This window comes from Podarcis cretensis (assembly GCF_951804945.1).
Source record: "Podarcis cretensis genome assembly, chromosome: 4".
Classification (NCBI taxonomy): domain Eukaryota; kingdom Metazoa; phylum Chordata; class Lepidosauria; order Squamata; family Lacertidae; genus Podarcis; species Podarcis cretensis.
In genome coordinates, this window is record NC_137173.1 from 97,327,899 (window position 1) to 97,347,010 (window position 19,112).

At 43.5% G+C, this 19,112-nt stretch overlaps 1 protein-coding gene across 11 annotated transcripts in view; it reads right to left on the bottom strand.

Moving 5' to 3' along the window:
• Positions 1–858: 858 nt before the first annotated feature.
• LMO7 (LIM domain 7) overlaps positions 859–19,112 on the bottom strand; it is a 158,919-nt gene continuing 140,665 nt past the window's right edge. For 10 of the 11 annotated variants that reach the window (XM_079972401.1, XM_079972402.1, XM_079972410.1 and 7 more), the window contains 8 exons: positions 17,834–18,192; positions 14,401–14,457; positions 11,795–11,847; positions 10,718–10,937; positions 8,411–8,716; positions 6,798–6,906; positions 5,574–5,676; positions 859–1,634 (listed from right to left, as the gene is read on the bottom strand). In XM_079972401.1, coding sequence (XP_079828527.1) covers positions 1,612–1,634; positions 5,574–5,676; positions 6,798–6,906; positions 8,411–8,716; positions 10,718–10,937; positions 11,795–11,847; positions 14,401–14,457; positions 17,834–18,192 — 1,230 coding nt within the window. In that variant the 3' untranslated portion in view covers positions 859–1,611. The remainder of the gene's footprint in view (positions 1,635–5,573; positions 5,677–6,797; positions 6,907–8,410; positions 8,717–10,717; positions 10,938–11,794; positions 11,848–14,400; positions 14,458–17,833; positions 18,193–19,112) is intronic. The other variant, XM_079972404.1, reaches the window with a different exon arrangement.

The window sequence follows — 19,112 nt, forward strand, 5'->3', positions numbered from 1 at the left end:
CAGCAAAGAACAAACTTAAAAAAGCAGTAAAAATACAAACGAACAAAAACAATATACCAGAAAAAGCACCGGATTACGTTATTTACCAGACAGATGAATCCTATCATAATCATAAGTTCATACAAAAATATATTTAATATAACATTAGTTACCATGCAAAACTGATTTGGAACCCTTAAAAATGAATAATGAGGAAAGGGACAGAGAGAATCGGGTTCAGGGGAAGCACATCTTGGAGGCCACAATCCTTGGCATGACACTGTTCAAAATTTCAGCCCTCCAGCAGGCGGCTGAGATGGATATACACCCAATGCCTGAGCCAAAGTCCACCTACAGCTGTAATCAATAAATCTGTGGCCAATTTTTATCCCAGATCATTGTCTTGTTAAGTTTTGTTCCTTTACACCAGGGACGTCCAACTCCCAAGAGACTGCAATCTACTCACAGAATAAAAAACCGGCAGTGATCTAACCCCTTTTTTTTGGGGGGGGGGTTTCAGGTCAAAGGTGCTGAGCTTCTTTTTTTAAGGGAGGAAAGTCAAAGTTATTAACCTTTTTTAGAGGACAGCCTCGCAGCGAAAACTCCATCTTCTGTTCTAGCGATCTTGAGTGAATGGAGGAGGGGGCAGGGCCGAATGCTCCCCCCGCTAAGGAAAAAGAACCTGCGATCGACCAAAACCTCACGGGGATCGACCAGTCAATCATGGTCAACCGGTTGGACATTCCTGCTTTACAACATAGATATTGCCTACGCACAGGGGTGCTGTAATTGGGCTCGCAATTGAATTGTATCAGAGTTCACTGACAGTTTCCTGCAGGGTTTCTTCCTTCTGGACGGAAAAATAAAGAATGCAAGAGGTTCAAGTGCAGTATCAGCAACTTTATTTACAAATACAAAATAAGTCAACAGAAGGGGGAAAATTAACTTGTTTGAGGTGCAAGTAGAGTTACATTTCTCAAACATGAAAAGAAAGAACGCCTCAGAAATAATTTCCCCGATTGCCTCTAACTATTAAAGCACAATGAAATAGTGAATCCCAGGCAAAACAGACTGAAGTTTACATTTTAGTTTTAAAAACGATAATATTACTTAAGCTTAGTAACTCAAATATGGACAGCAGCCACCTGTATATCTTTGAATGCAATTTCATAATATCCTGCAGAACTTGATAGCATATACATCAGATGTAGAAACTGCGGTTATGAATACATACTTATTATTTCAGTAATGCTCGTTTAAGAACATTAAAAAGCCTCTTCATGTATGATTGGAAAATTAAAGCTATTTCCTCGCAAGTTTCCAACATTTTTAAATTACCCAATTAAATGTTTTTATCCCTTTTGTATGTGTGTGTAGATATATATAAGGATGGAATTATACATTGAACTTAAAGCACTCTGTTTTATTTATTTTTAACCCAGAAATGTTTTATTGTGATTACCTTCTCATAAATAGCTCCATATAAGTGTAATAAAAGATACCATGAATTTTCTACATGAGCTAGACAGGCAAAAATGTTTTTTAAAAACCACACACACAAAATATATTTATAGATCTACAGCAGCAGCTTCCTCCTCTATCTGTAGCAGTGGTTTCATATTGAGGCTTCTATCACATGATGGTTGGCTGTCCAGCTGTTTAAAATAAGAGGAAAGAGAAGGATTAATTAATGCAAGGGTTCAGAAAGATAGAAACATCTCCACTTCAAAACTGCTTTCTTAAAATCCTCAAATATTTCTTGCATTCTGCTTAATTGTGCTAACAACATTCAACTGTTCTGGAAAAGTAAGATAGTTTGGGGTAGAACCCTGAGAATTTTATTTTCAAGCTCTCATAATGAGATCCCCAGTAAGTTGAATCAACTAGCACTCTTAAGTGCCATTAGATTTTTCACAAGGCCAGCAGAAGGAGCTCTTGTAACAAAAGTTTACTCATGAGCCAACTAATGGACAGAAAAGGAGAGGAAGGCTTGGAGAGAGACTTAAAGCTACCACAAGTTAGTAAAGGTAAAGGGACCCCTGACCATTAGGTCCAGTCGTGACCGACTCTGGGGTTGCAGCACTCATCTCGCTTTAGTGGCCGAGGGAGCCGGTGTACAGCTTCCGGGTCATGTGGTCAGCATGACTAAGCCGCTTTTGGCGAAGCAGAGCAGCGCACGGAAACGCCGTTTACCTTCCTGCCGGAGCAGTACCTATTTATCTACTTGCACTTTGACGTGCTTTCGAATTGCTAGGTTGGCAGGAGCAGGGACTGAGCAACGGGAGCTCACCCTGTCGTGGGCATTCGAACCGCCAACCTTCTGATCAGCAAGTCCTAGGCTCTGTGGTTTAACCCACAGCGCCACCCGCGTCCCTTACCACAAGTTAGCAGCTGCCTGGAATTGTGGAAAGTTACGGTCAGGCTCCAATGAGCATTTCTCTCCTGATACATAGGAGAGAAGAAGGATTTCCATGAGCACCACAGCGGGAAAAAGGGTTAACCTCTCCCTCCCCATCCACTGTTTTCCCAATGCTGCTCAGAGCTACTCACATTAAAATGACACAAAAGTGCATGAAAGCATTTAACATAATGCGTTATCTATTTTGGCCCTCAGAAGACCAGGACAACATGACTAGCCCTTTAAAGGGACTCAAATAATGACAACAGCAACAGCAGGAGTGTTCTTAAATGGCATTCCAAAATATACTGGGGATAGAAGAGGATGAAAAGTCTAAGGGCATGTGCCCATATGATTTGGCCTCAACTTTAAACACCTACACTTGTTATGATGTTCGACTGCACTAAGAATGATTTTCCTCAGCTTTTCCTTCCACATCAACAATTGCCAAAGTTCACATAACCAGCATGAGGGGCTAGAAAAGCTGAAGTCTTAGGCATGCAACCACTGAGCAGATATTTTGGCTACAAGTTCAATGCTACCACTCACAACTGGGCACTTTAAACGTGTCTGAAGCAGCCTCCACTGAGATTGGAAGAGTCTTACAGTATGGAAAGCCAGACAACCAGTCCCTATAATCTTGTGTGGGCTAGCAAGCAAGCAAGATGGGTGGAAGTATCCCACTACAGGGCTGGATGCAGACAGCAGTCCTGAACCCCTAAATTTAGAGCCACCTATAGGCATTTTAGGGACGCGGGTGGTGCTGTGGGTTAAACCACAGAGCCTAGGACTGGCCGATCAGAAGGTCGGCGGTTCGAATCCCCGCGACGGGGTGAGCTCCTGTTGCTCAGTCCCTGTTCCTGCCAACCTAGCAGTTCGAAAGCACGTCAATGTGCAAGTAGATAAATAGGTACTGCTCTGGCGGGAAGGTAAACGGCATTTCCGTGCGCTGCTCTGGTTCGCCAGAAGTGGCTTAGTCCTGCTGGCCATATGACCCAGAAGCTGTACTCTGGCTCCTTCGGCCAATAAAGCGAGATGAGCGCCGCAACCCCAGAGTCAGTCATGACTGGACCTAATGGTCAGGGGTCCCTTTACCTTTACCTTATAGGCATTTTGAGAAGAGCAAAAGCTGAGAGCAGTAGGGAGTCTAAAAAGGCAGGGATGTGGAGTGACATAAAAAAAGCAGATTAATATATAAAAAAGCAAGATTATAAGGAAAAACCCAAATAGGAACACAAAAGCTACCTTGACAGGACATGTTAAGTCAAGAAAGCATTTTCAAGTTTCCTTCCTACTCAGATGTTTCAAGAAAATGAAACATCTAAAGATGTGAATTGGCTCCACGGAAAAGCATTGCATTTCAAGTGGCACCAAGGTCATATGAATATTACGTCTGTGTTATTAGATATGCAAAGGCTCATTTACACAGAAAGCTAATCCCCTGATGTTGCAGTCATTGAGTGAGGAACTATTTCCAAACAAGGCTGAGATCTCATGATGCTTTGCTAAGGGGCCTACTCTTCTCTTGCCAAAGTCCCTGGAAGAGACAAGGTAACGTCAACCTACACTTGAATTCTTCCAAATATCATACATGTATAGGCCACCAACTCTTCAAAGCCTCATACTTCAAAAGAAACCTAGATAGGCTACACTAGTAAAAGTACTTCCACTTCATCTATAATGGAATTTGTGTAAGGTTAAAAACGCTGCCCTGTGATTTCATATAAAGCAAAAATCTGTTGGGTCAAAGTGGAGCTGACATTTCAGATATGTCATCTCCACCTAAAAGTAAGTCAGGTAAAGGGACCCCTGACTGTTAAGTCAAGTCATGGACGACTCTGGAGTTGTAGCGCTCATTTCACTTTACTGGCCGAGGGAGCCGGCGTTTGTCTGCAGACAGCTTCCGAGTCATGTGGCCAGCATGACTAAGCCGCTTCTGGCGAACCAGAGCAGCGCACAGAAACGCCATTTACCTTCCTACCAGAGCGGTACCTATTTATCTACTTGCACTTTGATGTGCTTTTGAACTGCTATGTTGGCAGGAGCAGGGACCGAGCAACGGGAGCTCATCCCGTCGCGGGGATTCGAACTGCCAGCCTTCTGATCAGCAAGCCCTAGGCTCTGTGGTTTAGAGCACAGTGCCACCCGCGTCCCTTGCAAATTAAGTCAAGCAACTATTAAAATGGCACACACAGCACAACACACATTATCCCACCTAAAAGGCCCCTCAGAACAGCATACTAAATAGCCACAAAACCTGAGTAAAATAAAAAATAATAACTATAAAAGACCCGAACAATGGAACGAACTGGGATCAAAATCCAACAGCAACAGCCCACAGAATCCAAAATTGGAAGGCAAGTAACTAATACTGAAGGCTGGTTAAAAATAAGGCAGTCTTCAGTAAGCACTTAAGGTAAATAAGGCAAGGGGCTGCCTAAGCCTCCCAGATTTCAGATGCTGCAGCCAGGAAGTTCCTGCCTCGTGTGATCAGCAACTGTGCTTCTGATGGCAGTGGGATGCACAGCAAAACTTTCCTAAAGACAAATCTGAGTATAACAAGATTAAGAGAGCAGATGAACCAGGCCCCATGATCTCTAAGATATTTAATAAGTTGGCCACCCAACAGATTTCATGAAGCTGAATTCCTTAGGATCCCAGCCAATGAAAAATTAATTTTCTCAGCTCTTTAGGTCAAGTCTTCCTCCAGCTGTGACCACTAAGAGGAAGCCTTCTTCTCCCAGAGGAGGATGCTCCTTCAAAGCAGAATAAAAATTATGATTTGTCATAACTTGCAATATCTAAAACACTACAAACCATTCATCTTCCTCCCTAATTATTACAAATCATCTGTTTAATATGTAGGTGGAGTACTTTTAATGTATCATGACACTGAGAGAAATACAAAATAATGTAAATGCTATCCCTCAGATATACTGGTTTCTTTTCTTTTACTCCTATTGCTCCAATTGCACTTTTGGTAATTGTTCCATTTTTTTTCTTTTTAAATATTTCAAATCAGAAAAAAATAGCCTCATTGATCCAGGAAGAAAATCCTCCCAAATCCCAGTAGAAACAACCACTACAACGTGAATCATCCCTATATCACATACACAGAGGAAAACTAGACTTCTGAAAAGCATTTGGTGTAGGCATAAGTAATCAAAACTTTAGCATTGTTGAAGGAACCCCTTACTCTTAAATCTGAGATAGCAGTCATTGCAGAAGAGTTCATTGTTTCGGATCCGGACTTCAGTTCCGGCCTGAGAGCCCCCAAGGTCGCACCCGCAAGCATTGCACTGTGAAGAAAAAGGAACAATTAGCAGCATAAACACATTTTGCAATGATTTTTCAAATACAAGATTTGAACCATGTACCCTCTTGAGCAAGAGCGGGAGTGTGTTAATATGCAGGAGAGGTTCTAATGCTAGAAACAAGCAGTGTGAAGAGCTGCGCACTTTAAGCAGAGAAGAGGAATGAGCCAGGGATTAGGAAACGGGGGTCTTGCTTTCTGAAACAGAATGATTTCCATGGCACAAAAGAATCAAAAGGAGTGATTTTGGCACCAAGCATGAGTCACAATCAGATTCCTGCCACCCTAGATCTCCTTTCTTAAAGTCTGGTCAGACTTCATGTTTACAATGACATCAGTGCTACTATTTCTATGTGAGAATGCTTCTTTAAGTGTATCTTACTTTATTTTTAAAAATCACACACACACAGCTTCTAAGAAATGCTCAGGATGGCTTGTAATATATAACTTCAGTATACGTTGTTCGTCGATTTTAAAGCAGTCATATTTTCAGATGGAACAGCCATAAAACCCATTCAATTCCAAAGGCTCACTAGAATTCTCCATCAGCTTCCTGAAGACCCTAAACAAGCTAAACCAGAAGCTAAACAACCTCACCAGGAGGAGCTCCTATGTGCCATCACTGAAAAAGCCTTACCAGTTTCAGACAGTGCTGGCATTCAACACAAAGCCCCACCCCTTTATGACCTAAGTGCACAGGAAGTTTCCTATTGGAGCCAGAAGTGTGTGGTGGTGGCGGCAGAGGGACTATATTCTTCCATACATTAACTACCCTCATTGTGTGAAGGCAAAGAGATGAAGATTTGAAGACCGAACTAATCCACCTTACGTGATTAAGGATGTAATTGCAAATGTAGAATGCTAATTCAGATGTGTGCAAGGTTGCATGAAACCACTGATGGAACGTATTTCAAAATCCTCAATCAAATCAAGAACCTGATTATTTTAATTTGAAGCAGGTGAGCAAGCAGAGATATTTGCCAGGCTGAGTTATGCATGCAGCGCAAGGTTGATTAGCAGAGCCCCTAATTCATTGTCTTCTAAGTTGCCATGCTAGCCTGCAGTGTAAGGTTCCTCCATCTCCCTGGCGTTTTGCCCACCTCTCACCTTAAAACAATGTAAATGATAGCAAAGACCAAGAGATTCGATGATCATGGCTGCTCCTTTGCCCAGAACGTTTCTACAGTATGAGCACACTCGCTTTCCACTGACCGACCTAGATACAGAACAAGAAAGCGGCTGAGAGGCAGATTTTAGGAAATTAGAGAAATGTCATTGAAAAGAAGTGCTACAACAGCATGAGTAATGAACCCAAACCCAGGACTGCTAGAAGAAATCTGCAAGTTACTATCCTAGAACAGAAATTTTCAAATCGGGAAAAGAAGTTACCATTTCAGTGATTAAATGAGTACCTTCAGCAATCTCTCATGCAGTATAGCGCCACCATAAATTTTCAACATAAATTACAATGTCCAAAACGTTTCTAAATTTAGCATGCAGGAATATATGATTTAGATTCCTCTCTTTTTCTTTATCTGTGGGAAATGATTATGCATACATTTCAGAAAGTGCTCCTATCCAAATCCCAACAGCTGTATCTTTTTAGGCAACACAGCACCAGACTGGGACATACAACAGAAACCTCTCTGAAGTCCTGCCATATAAAATTTGAAGATAACACTACAGTCTAGTTCACATATTGTATTGCTGATCACTAACAGTTGGGAGACTGGAAACTTCCCGATGAACTTGCAAATGCTTATTCCATTCCTTTCTTTTTCATCAATCAGCATGATTTTACAGTGTCATCAAAACTCATGTAACCGTGGTCTGCTCTCAAACCAGAGAGGTTAAAAACCAGCATTAAAAAGTTGCAAGAAGACAAGTATCATATTATTTACATAATATAAACATGCTCTTAATGTACATTTTCCACAGAAAAAGCCATACAAAGTACCATATTTTTCCGTGTATAAGACGCCCCCATGTATAAGATGCCCCCTATTTTTGTGGACTCAAATTTAAGAAAATGCGGGTGGGGGGTGGCTCCATGTATAAGAGGACCCCCACTTTTCAGCATAATTTTTAAAGAAAAAAACCAGTCTTATACACGGAAAAATATGGTATTCAACAACCCTGAAACAAGGAGGGGTGAACATGGTACTTGGGTGCTTAAATGTGTGCATTCATGTTCCAATTAAATACACATTGTAAAATGAAATTGTATAACATTAGTTACCAACTGATTTTATAACATTAGTTACCAACTGATTTAGAACCCATAAATATCAATTATGAGGAAAGGGTCAGAGAGAATCACATCTTGGGGAGGCCACAATCCTTGGCATGACCCTGTTCAAAATTTCACCCTTCCAGAAGGAGGTTGAAATGGATATATACCCAATCCCTGAGCCACTGGCTTACAGAATATATGTGTGCATGGCTTGATTTTATAAACATACACTTTGAGGCATTAATCACTTTAAGAATAAAACAGCAAAAGAGGCAGTGCTGACAAAATAATTTTTATGTCCCTCTAATTATGTAGTGCAAAACACATTCTGCAGCTTGCAAGCTTAAAAATAAATGGTGCCATTTTAATTATTTTCTGCACGGATGGAAGGAGTTCATTGTTCTCTACATCATCCTTTATGAAAACACAGTAACGTTAAGTTATGCATAAAAGTTTTTAGCCAAAAGTTTTAGACAGAACCCCATACCTGCTGCGTTGCTGAGTTCCAGACTGGGAAGCAGAAGTTGGTGACTGAGAACGGGGAACAGGAGATTGTGCAGATGGAAGAACATGAGGCAAGGATGAAGTTTTCATGGAACTGGCTGAAGGAGATGGCAGGCTGGAAGAGGGTATGCGCATGTAGGCACGATTTGAAGTGGACACTACAGGAGGCACATGGTGACTAAAATCTTGACTAGATGATAAAGACAGTGAAGATCCAGACTGGCCCATCCAGGAATGAGGCCTCCGGGAATTTGTTCTTGAAGAATCAAGGTTATCCAAACTCTCACCTCTGTACGTTAAAAAAGAAGAAGATTATATGGCTGCCTTTGTAGCAAGAAGGTGAAGGTTGAGCATAGTGTGCTTCAACAGATTTGCATTTTTTGGTAACAAAATGGTACTTTGGTCAGAGCACACCTGAAGTACCGTGTCCAGTTCTGGTCGCCACAATTTAAGAATGATATTGACTAGCTGGAATGCGTGCAAAGGAGGCTGTGGCATTTGCCTTCCTAGGTGTGTGACATCATACTGAGTTCATAAGGAAAGGGTTAACTAATTGTAAAATGACTAACCAATGGAAACCCAAGGGGCGGAGTTAACTGTGTATAAGGTTTAAGCACAGAGGGTTTTTTGGAGGAGTTAAGTTAGGGTGGTTGAGAAGACAGTCTGGAGCTAGAAGAGACAGAGGAGATAAGTCTGTGGGTTGGGCTAGTCTGGTGTGAGAGAGTGAGAGAATTTGTTAAGAGGAGTCAAAGAGCTGAGATAATCAGTCAGAAGGTATTTAGGAAGGTATAGGCCGGTAAAGAAACTAAAGTTAAGATACTGACAGGACTATTATCTGAGAAACCATAAGCTTGTTAGTGTTTATAAAATAAACTTGTTTATTTGGTTCACTTTTAACAAGTGTTTGGACTCAGTGTTTTACCCAAGCGTAACGGGTTGGTGGCAGCAGGGAAACAAGCACAGTGGTGGCACAGGGATCAACAGACCGTTAAACATCCGGGGACCCTGTGTGATTGCCACAGAGGCCAACCAAGATGAGCAAGGGTCCGGAAAGCCTTATGAGGAACATTTGAGGCAGCTGGGTGTGTTTAGCTTGGATAAGAGGAAACAGAGGAAGGCATTAATAGCCATCTTCAAATATCTAAAGGGCTGGCACATGGAAGATGGAGCGAGCTTGCTTACTCCTGCTCTGGAAGCTAGGACGCAAACGAATGGATTCAAGTTACAAGACAGGAGATTCTGACTAAACATCAGGAAGAACTTTCTGATACTAAGATCTGTTGGACAGTGGAATGAACTCTTCAGAATGTGGTGGACTCTCCTTCATTTCAAGCAGAGAGTGGATGACCATCTATCACAGAGATGCCTTGATGGCCACTAGCTTAAAGAACTTTGGACAAATTCATAGAGACTACTAATCTGTCTGTCTGTCTATCCATCCATCCATTTAGTATGCCACCCTTCATCTGTAGATCTCAGGGCAGTTGTCAACATAAAAATATGGCTACATGGAACTTGCAGATTCAGAGGCAGAATATACCACTGACAAAGGGTAAGGTAAGGTTATTGCATTCATGCCCTGCTTGTGAGGTTCCCATAGGCATTTGGCTGGCAATTGTGGGAAAGCAGGAAGCTGGACTTTTCTTATTATGTTAACAATGCTCCCAGATGTTCAGATTCAAAGCCAGTTTCTTTAATAGGTTCACAGAGTGACAAACTCTGAACTCCCAACTGTGAAGCGAGTTGTTTTCCACATGAATACACAAGCAGTCTAAAGGTCCATGCCAAGGTGGCAATGGATTCATGTTTCAGAAGCAGCAGTTTCTCAAGCTTCAAGGAAACTCTCTTCCAAAATTGAGAGGAGCTTCAAAATCTGTTTGGGAGATAGCCTGTGGGCCTGCTGTTCCAACAAAACAAAAGCAGACCCAAGGCTCTTGAGTGTAACAAGAATAGCTCTTTCAATCTCAGCTACGGTGAATACCCACACACACATTGGGAATCCAAGAAAAAATATTTCATCAACAAATTTTGCTAATGCAGCTCAAATAGGTACAAGGATCATAGCACAAGCTGCTTAAATGAGACATCAACTTCAAAAACAGTGCACTACAACCAGGAATTATCACTATCCAAGGGGGAAATACAAATTTTCATGAAAAAATTGAAAATTTGATCCATCTCAAATTAAAATAAATTCTTTTCTTGACTGCTTTGTAAATCAATCACAGCTCCAGAATGGCATGAGCATCATACACTCAACGATAGGCAACACACAGTGAATCAATATTACCTCCTCATTTTAGTGCCAATTAGACTAACAGGCTCTTTGTGCATACTGGAACTGCGTTGTCTGATCCAGCTGTTGTCGGTGTGTAGGGATGTCTTCTTTCTCATTTCCTGAAGGATCTGCTGTCTTTCCAGCTCAGCTGGGGACAAGCCATGCTCTTTCTGAGATCTCTTCAGTGAGTCACCAGCATTTGAGGACTGCTCGGAAAGTTTGCTCTTCATGCCTAATTTGAAAAATAAAGAAGCATAGACACACAAATCACACAAGTGCACTAAAGGGGTGGAGGGGAGATTAAAAAGCAAACTCAGTAACATCTCTTATGATGCACGATACTCTATATGCATTGTAGTATGAGTCATGATTCGTGACAGAATACTGATAGAAAGGTGAAGCATTCTGCCTACTTTTTACAAAGGCAAATCTCTGCTCCAGTGGAGAAAAATACTGGTGTTAAAATGAGCTGTGAGTCATCCAAATGGTTGCATCTCCCTCGGATCTAGTGTTCAATAATGTGCAACATGTCCCGACATTCTGCCCCAGATCAGATTATGTACCTACCTGTACCTATAGGTAAAGGTAAAGGGACCCATGACCATTAGGTCCAGTCATGGCTGACTCTGGGGTTGCGGCGCTCATCTCACTTTACTGGCTGTGGGAGCCGGTGTACAGCTTCCAGGTCATGTGGCCAGCATGACTAAGCCACTTCTGGCGAACCAGAGCAGCTCATGGAAATGCCATTTACCTTCCCGCCGGAGTGGTACCTATTTATCTACTTGCACTTTGATGTGCTTTCGAACTGCTAGGTTGGCAGGAGCAGGGACCGAGCATTAGGAGCTCACCCCGTCGTGGGGATTCGAACCACCAACCTTCTGATCGGCAAGTCCTAGGCTCTGTGGTTTAACCCACAGCGCCACCCGCGTCCTACCTGTACCTATAGACAAGGCTTAAGTTCTGCAATAATTCAGTCTTACCAGACAACCAATGACAAAATAATCCAGTATCTCATATTGTTTCTGAGCAGCTTTTTTTATAAAAAAAATCCCATTTTACAAAAAACAAAAATATGCACACACCACTCACCATTTCTATTTGCATGATGATCATCTAGATCTGGAGTTGATCTGGATTTACTTCTAAAAACAATTAAGAAGTTACATATTACTAGCTTTACTCACCTCACCTCAACATACCCCATCCCCTCACAAACCTCCTCCTCCTTCCTTTACATGTGGCTAACCCGGCCTCCTCTCTCCCTTTACATTCCTCACTTTACAGCTCAACCAAACCATGGGCCACACAAGCTGCAAAGGAAGAGCCAGGCTAGGCCAGCTCCCCATCATCTGCTCTTCTGCTGCTTCCCTCCTCAGACTCTAGCACCACTGAGGCTGAAATGGCAGCAGTGGTGTAGCAGAAGACGACGGTTGCCAGGGTGCTACCACAGCCTGTCCTAGTTGTTCCTTTCACCGTGCTGCTCATGTGGCTGCCTACTGGTGACCACATGAACTGCCATGTGACAACAGCCTTATGATTTTATTATACAGAGAGATTTAATCCTGCACAGCATTTGCAAATTGTATGTGGGTATCCAGAGAACAGTCCAGACCCCTAATCTGCACTGCTGCTGGGGATTAAGATGTGGTTGAGGTGTCCCTCAGCTGTATTCCACCAGTTTTCGGTGGGCAGGGGGAGCCCACATGTTAGCCCAGTTGGTATGGCTGCTGGGGCAGCTGACACAATGGCCCTAAATGGGGCATTTTAGGGGTGGGGTGAAGCAAGCGACAGATCTGATGGAACAAAAGCCAACTCATATCTTGGTGAGGGGTCCAATCTGAGCCCCATTACTGGCCCAGCCTAAAAGCTTCGTGCTGCAAAAGAGAAGAATCAACTGCCCCAACCTTCCCTGCAAGCAGCGGAACTGTAAATGTAGTATTGAGTCCACTGCTCCACAAGCTCTCTGCCTCAATTAGGATTGCTCCCTTAAAACACTCAGGAAATAGGGTCAAGCAAATGCATATGGATAAAGCGAACAAGAGTCCCAGGAAGATTCGGAGGATTATAGACTGGAACATATTGAGCCAGTTCTTTGTGATTTTAATTTGGAGAGGAGCAATCTTATAAGGTGGGAAATAACTGCTGTTTCAATGTTCACTACATAAGGACAATGAAGATAACTAGGCACTAATGGGAAAATGCCTCAGACATTTCGATATGAATGGAAGATGTAACAATTAAAAATAGACCAGGAACACTGAACATATTTCTCCCCCTTAATGTCCTATGTGACTACAGAAGCTCAAGCAAATCCTGTCACTGTTGATATCTTTGCTCCCTTCTACGCCCACTCTTTGCTTTTCATATTTTAGATTATACAGCCATGTGGGTGAGCAGCCTATAACAAAGTATGATGTAATGACGATCAATAATGGTTGAAGATAAAAAAATAACAGCTGAAATTATCTGGTGCCTCATTAAGCCAGTCACATCTAAATTTTCCTCTACATTGAAACGCATACTGATAAACATGGTGCAGAGGCTGTTGTGAATCACAGAATTATACTTTAACATCTGACTTTGCTACATTACATCATATCTGAAGGGCTTCCAAAAATACTATTAGTATATGCTTTTATCTCTTCTAAAAACCCCAAAAATATTCTGCAGCTGTGGTGGCTTTGTTTTATTGTGGTTTGATCTAAGGCAGGGGTGACTCATCTAGGTGCTGCCCAGATGCTCTTATCAGACTCATCACCCTCTGATCACTGGCCACATGTGCAGGAATTGAAGTTCCAACAACCTCCTTTACTACCCAAGATCTAAGGCAATGCAGCTGAAATGACACTTTATCCCATCATACTTCCATAAAAAGGTAAAAGGGACCCCTGACCATTAGGTTCAGTCGTGACCGACTCTGGGGTTGCGGTGCTCATCTTGCTTTATTGGCTGAGGGAGCCAGCATACAGCTTCCAGGTCATGTGGCCAGCATGACTAAGTCGCTTCTGGCGAACCAGAGCAGCGCACGGAAACGCCATTTACCTTCCCGCCAGAGCGGTACCTATTTATTTACTTGCACTCTGACATGCTTTCGAACTGCTAGGTTGGCAGGAGCAGGGACCAAACAATGGGAGCTCACCCCGTTGTGGGGATTTGAACTGCCGACCTTCTGATCAGCAAGTCCTAGGCTCTGTGGTTTAACCCAAAGCGCCACCTGTGTCCCTCTTCATATTTCCATAGTTGCCCATTATTAAGTACAGTGGTGCCTCACAAGACGAAATTAATCCGTTCTGCGAGTCTCTTCGTCTTGCAGTTTTTTCGTCTTGCAAAGCACGGCTATTAGCAGCTTAGCGGCTTAGCGCTATTAGCGGCTTAGCGGCTATGAGCGGCTTAGCGGTGCTTAGCGGCTTAAAGAAAAAGGAAAAAAACTCGCAAGAACGCACAAGACGTTTCGTCTTGCGAAGCAAGCCCATAGGGAAATTCGTCTTGCGAAGCACCTCAAAAAACGGAAAACTTTTTCGTCTAGCGAGTTTTTCGTCTTGCGAGGCATTCGTCTTGCGGGGCACCACTGTAATCCACAAACTAATGCTGTATTTCCCTAAGCTGTGCCAGGATTCCAGCATTTCAGAGGCACACTTGTAAAAGAATCCCAAACAAGCATAAATTGAAGGACAGGGAAACCAGCATAGTTTTACCTGTTAGTACTGAAGTAGCCTGTTGGTTCATCAGAATTTCTTGGTGTTTCAAAATGCCTAAAGTAAACATGCATTAGAATGAATAGATTACACAGGAAGAGATACTCATTTGGCTGGCACTGCAGGAAGATACAAAACCATGAACAATAGCCTCCCACATATTGAACAAGAAATTCTTGCAAATCTAGATTTGCATCCAAGAAAACAAGAAGCTGTAGGAGAAGGGATGGCAGATTAGGAAGTTAGACCTGTTCTTTGTTGTATCATTTACAACAGCAGCATGACTTGTCTTAGAAATGCTCAGTGCCAAGTTCTGAGCATTTACAGTTTGCAAAATAAAAATAAAATAAAATAAATGCAGTATATTTCACTTTTGCAATGCAAGACCTGAGGTTCTTATGCACTCAATTTCATTTTTAAGGTTTGGACACAAACACTGGGAAGACACAGTGATGGTGTGACTGAGAAGCACATGGGCAAGGGAAATCTGTGGAGGGAGGAAGAGAAATTAAAACCTCCCCCTCTCTGCAAACTTACTTTCTCCAGCTAAGCAATGAGAAAGCAAGGACCTGCTCCCATTTCTCAGTGGGCAGAGATAGCTGATTATTCAGACAGCTTTCAGTGTGCCTGTATGGCAACTTCTCCTGGATTCCTTTTGGTGTGCTCAGAACGGGCAACCCTTAGTGCACAGAGAGGAAGCCACAGGAACTTTAAAAAAGCAGCTTGCAATGTTGCCTCTCTAGTGCTCTAAGACGTGGGAGTGCAGTGCAGAAAGTCTCAGTGCAGAAAGAGAAGAAACTGGAGGGAGGGGAAAGAGAGACAGAAAGGGATGGGTGCTAGTTAAAGGTGTGTGACTGTGTGCTGCCTGGCCACAGCCACCTATGCAAAGCAGTTTCCAAAAGCTTTACACTAGAGTAATGTGGCCCTTGCCTTCTTCCCCCCCCCCAAAGGATTCCTGCCCTGGTTTAAATACAGGTACAGTGGTGCCTCGCAAGACGAAATTAATTCGTTCCGCAAGTTTTTTCTTCTTGCAAGTTTTTCGTCTTGCGAAGCACGGTTTCCCATAGGAATGCACTGAAAATCAATCAATGCGTTCCTATGGAAACCGCCTTCAGACCAGGTCAGGGGGACAGTCTGTCCCCCGACCTCTTCTGAAGGCTGGGGGGTGGGGTGGGACAAGGGCTTTTCTTCCCACCGCCAGCCTTCAGAAGGCTGTTCTGAAGGCTGGCGGTGGGAAGAAAAGCCCTTCTCCCCACCTCCCGCCCTGCAAGCTCCGGGGACAGGAGGGCTTTGCTGCCGACCGCCAGCTTTTTAAAAGCCCCCGGGACAGCGGAGGTCTTCCTAAGGCAGGCGGTGGGCGAAAGTCTTTGCTCCCCCCCGCCTGCCTTCAAAAGCCGTCCGGGATAGCGGAGAAACGCGCTGCGCTTCTCCGCTATCCCGGGAAGGCAGGCGGGGGGGAGCAAAGACTTTTGCCCCCCGCCGGCCTTCAGAAAAGGTCCAGGACCTCTTCTGAAGGCCGGCGGTGGACGAAAGTCTTTGCTCCCGACGGCCAGCATTTTAAAAGCGGTCCGGGATAGCGGGAAAGAGCAGCGTGCTTCCCTGCTATCCCGGACCGCTTTTAAAATGCTGGCGGTGGGGAGCAAAGCCTTTTGGCCCCCGCTGGCCTTCCTGGACCTCTTCTGAAGGCCGGAGGGGGGCGAAAGGCTTTGCTCCCCACCACCAGCATTTAAAAGAGGTCTCCGGAGATTTCCCTATGGGCTTTCTTCTTGCGAAGCAAGCCCATAGGGAAATTCGTCTTGCGGAATGACTCAAAAACGGAAAACTCTTTCGTCTTGCGAGTTTTTCGTTTTGCGAGGCGTTCGTCTTGCGGGGCACCACTGTAGATCTGCAAAATCTGACAGTCCTGGTGGGCATCCATTGTAAGTGCTAAGGACTATGTACACACAGCAAACTAAAGCAGTGGTGGCCAAACTGTTGCCCTTGAACGCTCACCAGCCTTGCCCAGCATGGCCAATAGTCAGGGGTGATGGGAGCTAGAGGGCCACATATAAGCCTTCCTTGACCTAAACAAACATGCAGATGTAGTGCCTATGTTAGCATCTATTCGCTTAAACCACGTTGGTTATCTATGCATCTGTTTGCAACAGGCCTGCAGCAGGCCTTGTTAACTGTAAATCACACAACAATAAGATGGTTTAAGAATGAGGGAGGCACAACTGATGGCAAATACTTAATCCAGCTTTCCTTGGTAAATTTTGCTGCAGTAGCTGCAACACATTTTTTTGGCTCAGGCTTTTGCTGGCAGAATACCTGATGATTCAGTGGCTTAACTGAAACCCATGAATGCAGAGCTTAACTGAAACAGTTCTTCTGGAAATCAGTCAGTGTAGTTTCATGGAGAGGGAAAGTGTTATAGTTATTATGGTTTAGTGATGGGGCAGAAACCTAAATGAGGGGTCTGGGCACCAGATTCATGATTCCTGCATCCTAATATATCAAGTTAGGATTGGCTCTAGAGTCCTCAAAAGTCCAGGGAGATCCTAACAGAGTCATATATGGGGTTCTTGCCCATTGTAGCACTTGGTGTCAGCCCTCCCGAAAGACCCAATTATTGATTTACAAAGGTGGGATGTGGATGAATGAAGGACGCTTATTCTGGATTCTCCACTAGGACTTGGTGTGTATTTGCATTCAGGGATATTTGCAGCCATGGCAAACAGAGCTTTTACCAAAATCCTACCACAAACCTCAACATAAATAGTCCAGTTAACAATCTGAAACTTACATTATTTCAAAACAAGCCTATTGACTGATTCTATTGCTTTTTGCACTCACAAGTACTTGTGCATCAATTTACCGTATTTTTCGCTCTATAGGACGCACTCTTCCCCCTCCTAAAATGAAGGGGAAACGTGTGTGCGTCCTATGGAGCGATTGCAGGCTTTTGCTGAAGCACCGACCTGTCTTGCTCTCCAGGCTTCAGGAAGCTATCCGCAACAAGCTCGGGGGACAGCGGGGAGGCGGAGCGCCGCCTTCCCGCTGTTCCCTGACCTGGTTTGGAGGCTGGCAGTAGGGGAAAGCAGGGCTCCCCCCCCCCCGCCAGCCACAAAGAGCAGGTCGAAAGGAACCCAAAGCCTCCAGAGCCCAGTGGGAACTCCCACTGGGCTCTGGAGGCTTCGGGTGAACGCACCTTGAACGCACAGAACGCACCTTGTTTTAGAGGGGGAGAACAAGAAAAAAAAAATTTTTTTCCTGTTCTCCCCCTCCTATGGTCCGGTGCGTTCTATGGTCTGGTGCGTCCAATAGAGCGAAAAATACGGTAATAAATTCTCATGAATATAAAGTATTTTAGTCGTACATTTTTTAGTTTATGCTTATGCCTTCTGTAGGTCACTATAGCAAAAAAACCCATAGTGAAACACTGAATGCACACCTTTGATACTGGGGCCTCTGTATCGAAGTTTCCTTGACTTGTTCAACCTGGAATTTCTGTTCTGCTGCTTCCTGATACCTCGGCTCCTCTGCATAGGACACATTTCGTTCCTTCTCACGTTCTAGTTCTTGGCGCTTCCTCTCTTGTTCTATTCGTAACGCAGTTGCTGCTTCTTCCAGTCTCTGGGCCTCCTCAAGACGTTTCCTTTCCTCTCCCTTCTTCTCCTGTTCTCGTTCTTCTTCCCATCGTCTACCAGCATCAGAATAGTCAGCCTTGTGATCTCCATTTGCTCTCCACATGGAAACAGGAGGTTCTTGTGCAGTTACAGACACAGTATTTGGCTTCAATACAGTCTCCTCCTAGAAGAGAGTGCAAGGCTTATAAAAATGAAGCAGACAGGATGGCGCAGAGTTTTAGGAAATGGAACCATTGAATATTATTAGCACTTGCCCTAGCCTCTAACTTTTAAAATTAGTGGTTTTTGCCATATTTAGCACATTTAGTACTTCTACTTACATTTTATTTTACTCATTTGCTTTAACTTAAAGCAGGCATTTATTTTCAAGTTTTAACCCATTTTTAGCTTTCTGTATTGTATTTCTTGTACACCGCTTAGGGTTGATTGCAGTTAAGTGGTCCATTACCAACCATTTAAGTCTGTCACACTGTAAGTTTACATGATTAAATATGATCTCTGCATTTTATGGATCTGGGAACTGAACGCTATACCTGCTAAGCCTCTGGCGACTGAACACTTGTAAATTAGTCAGCATGACCTGCACTGTAGAGCCCTCATGCAGGGCTAAAGCTATCTAAACTTTTCTTGAAGTCTTCCAGCAATCTCCATGGTCATGGACACAAACAACTAAAAGATCGATTGTAGTTTGTATGCAACCTGCCAGTTGCTGCTATTCATAAAAAAAGAGAGAGAGCTTGCATAGGACCTTGGTACAAGCGAAGTTGAAACGAATAAAGGTGAGAGCAACAGTCTTTCGTCCATCCACCTTTTATCCAAATTGACAATGCATCCATTGTCAAAAAGAAGTCTTACCTGGACTTCCTTCTTAAGATTTTTAATTGAAACTGGCTTAAGGAAACAGATTGGCAACAGCTGGTGAAGGTAAGCAGTGACACAAAGACACAAATTATGCCACCAACTACTACACAATATGTGTTTTGCAATAAGAAATTCTGCTTGGATCTCTTAGTACAGATTTCCCCAAACTAGTGCCTTCCAGATGGATCTGGACTTCAACATGGTTAATGGTCATGGTTGATG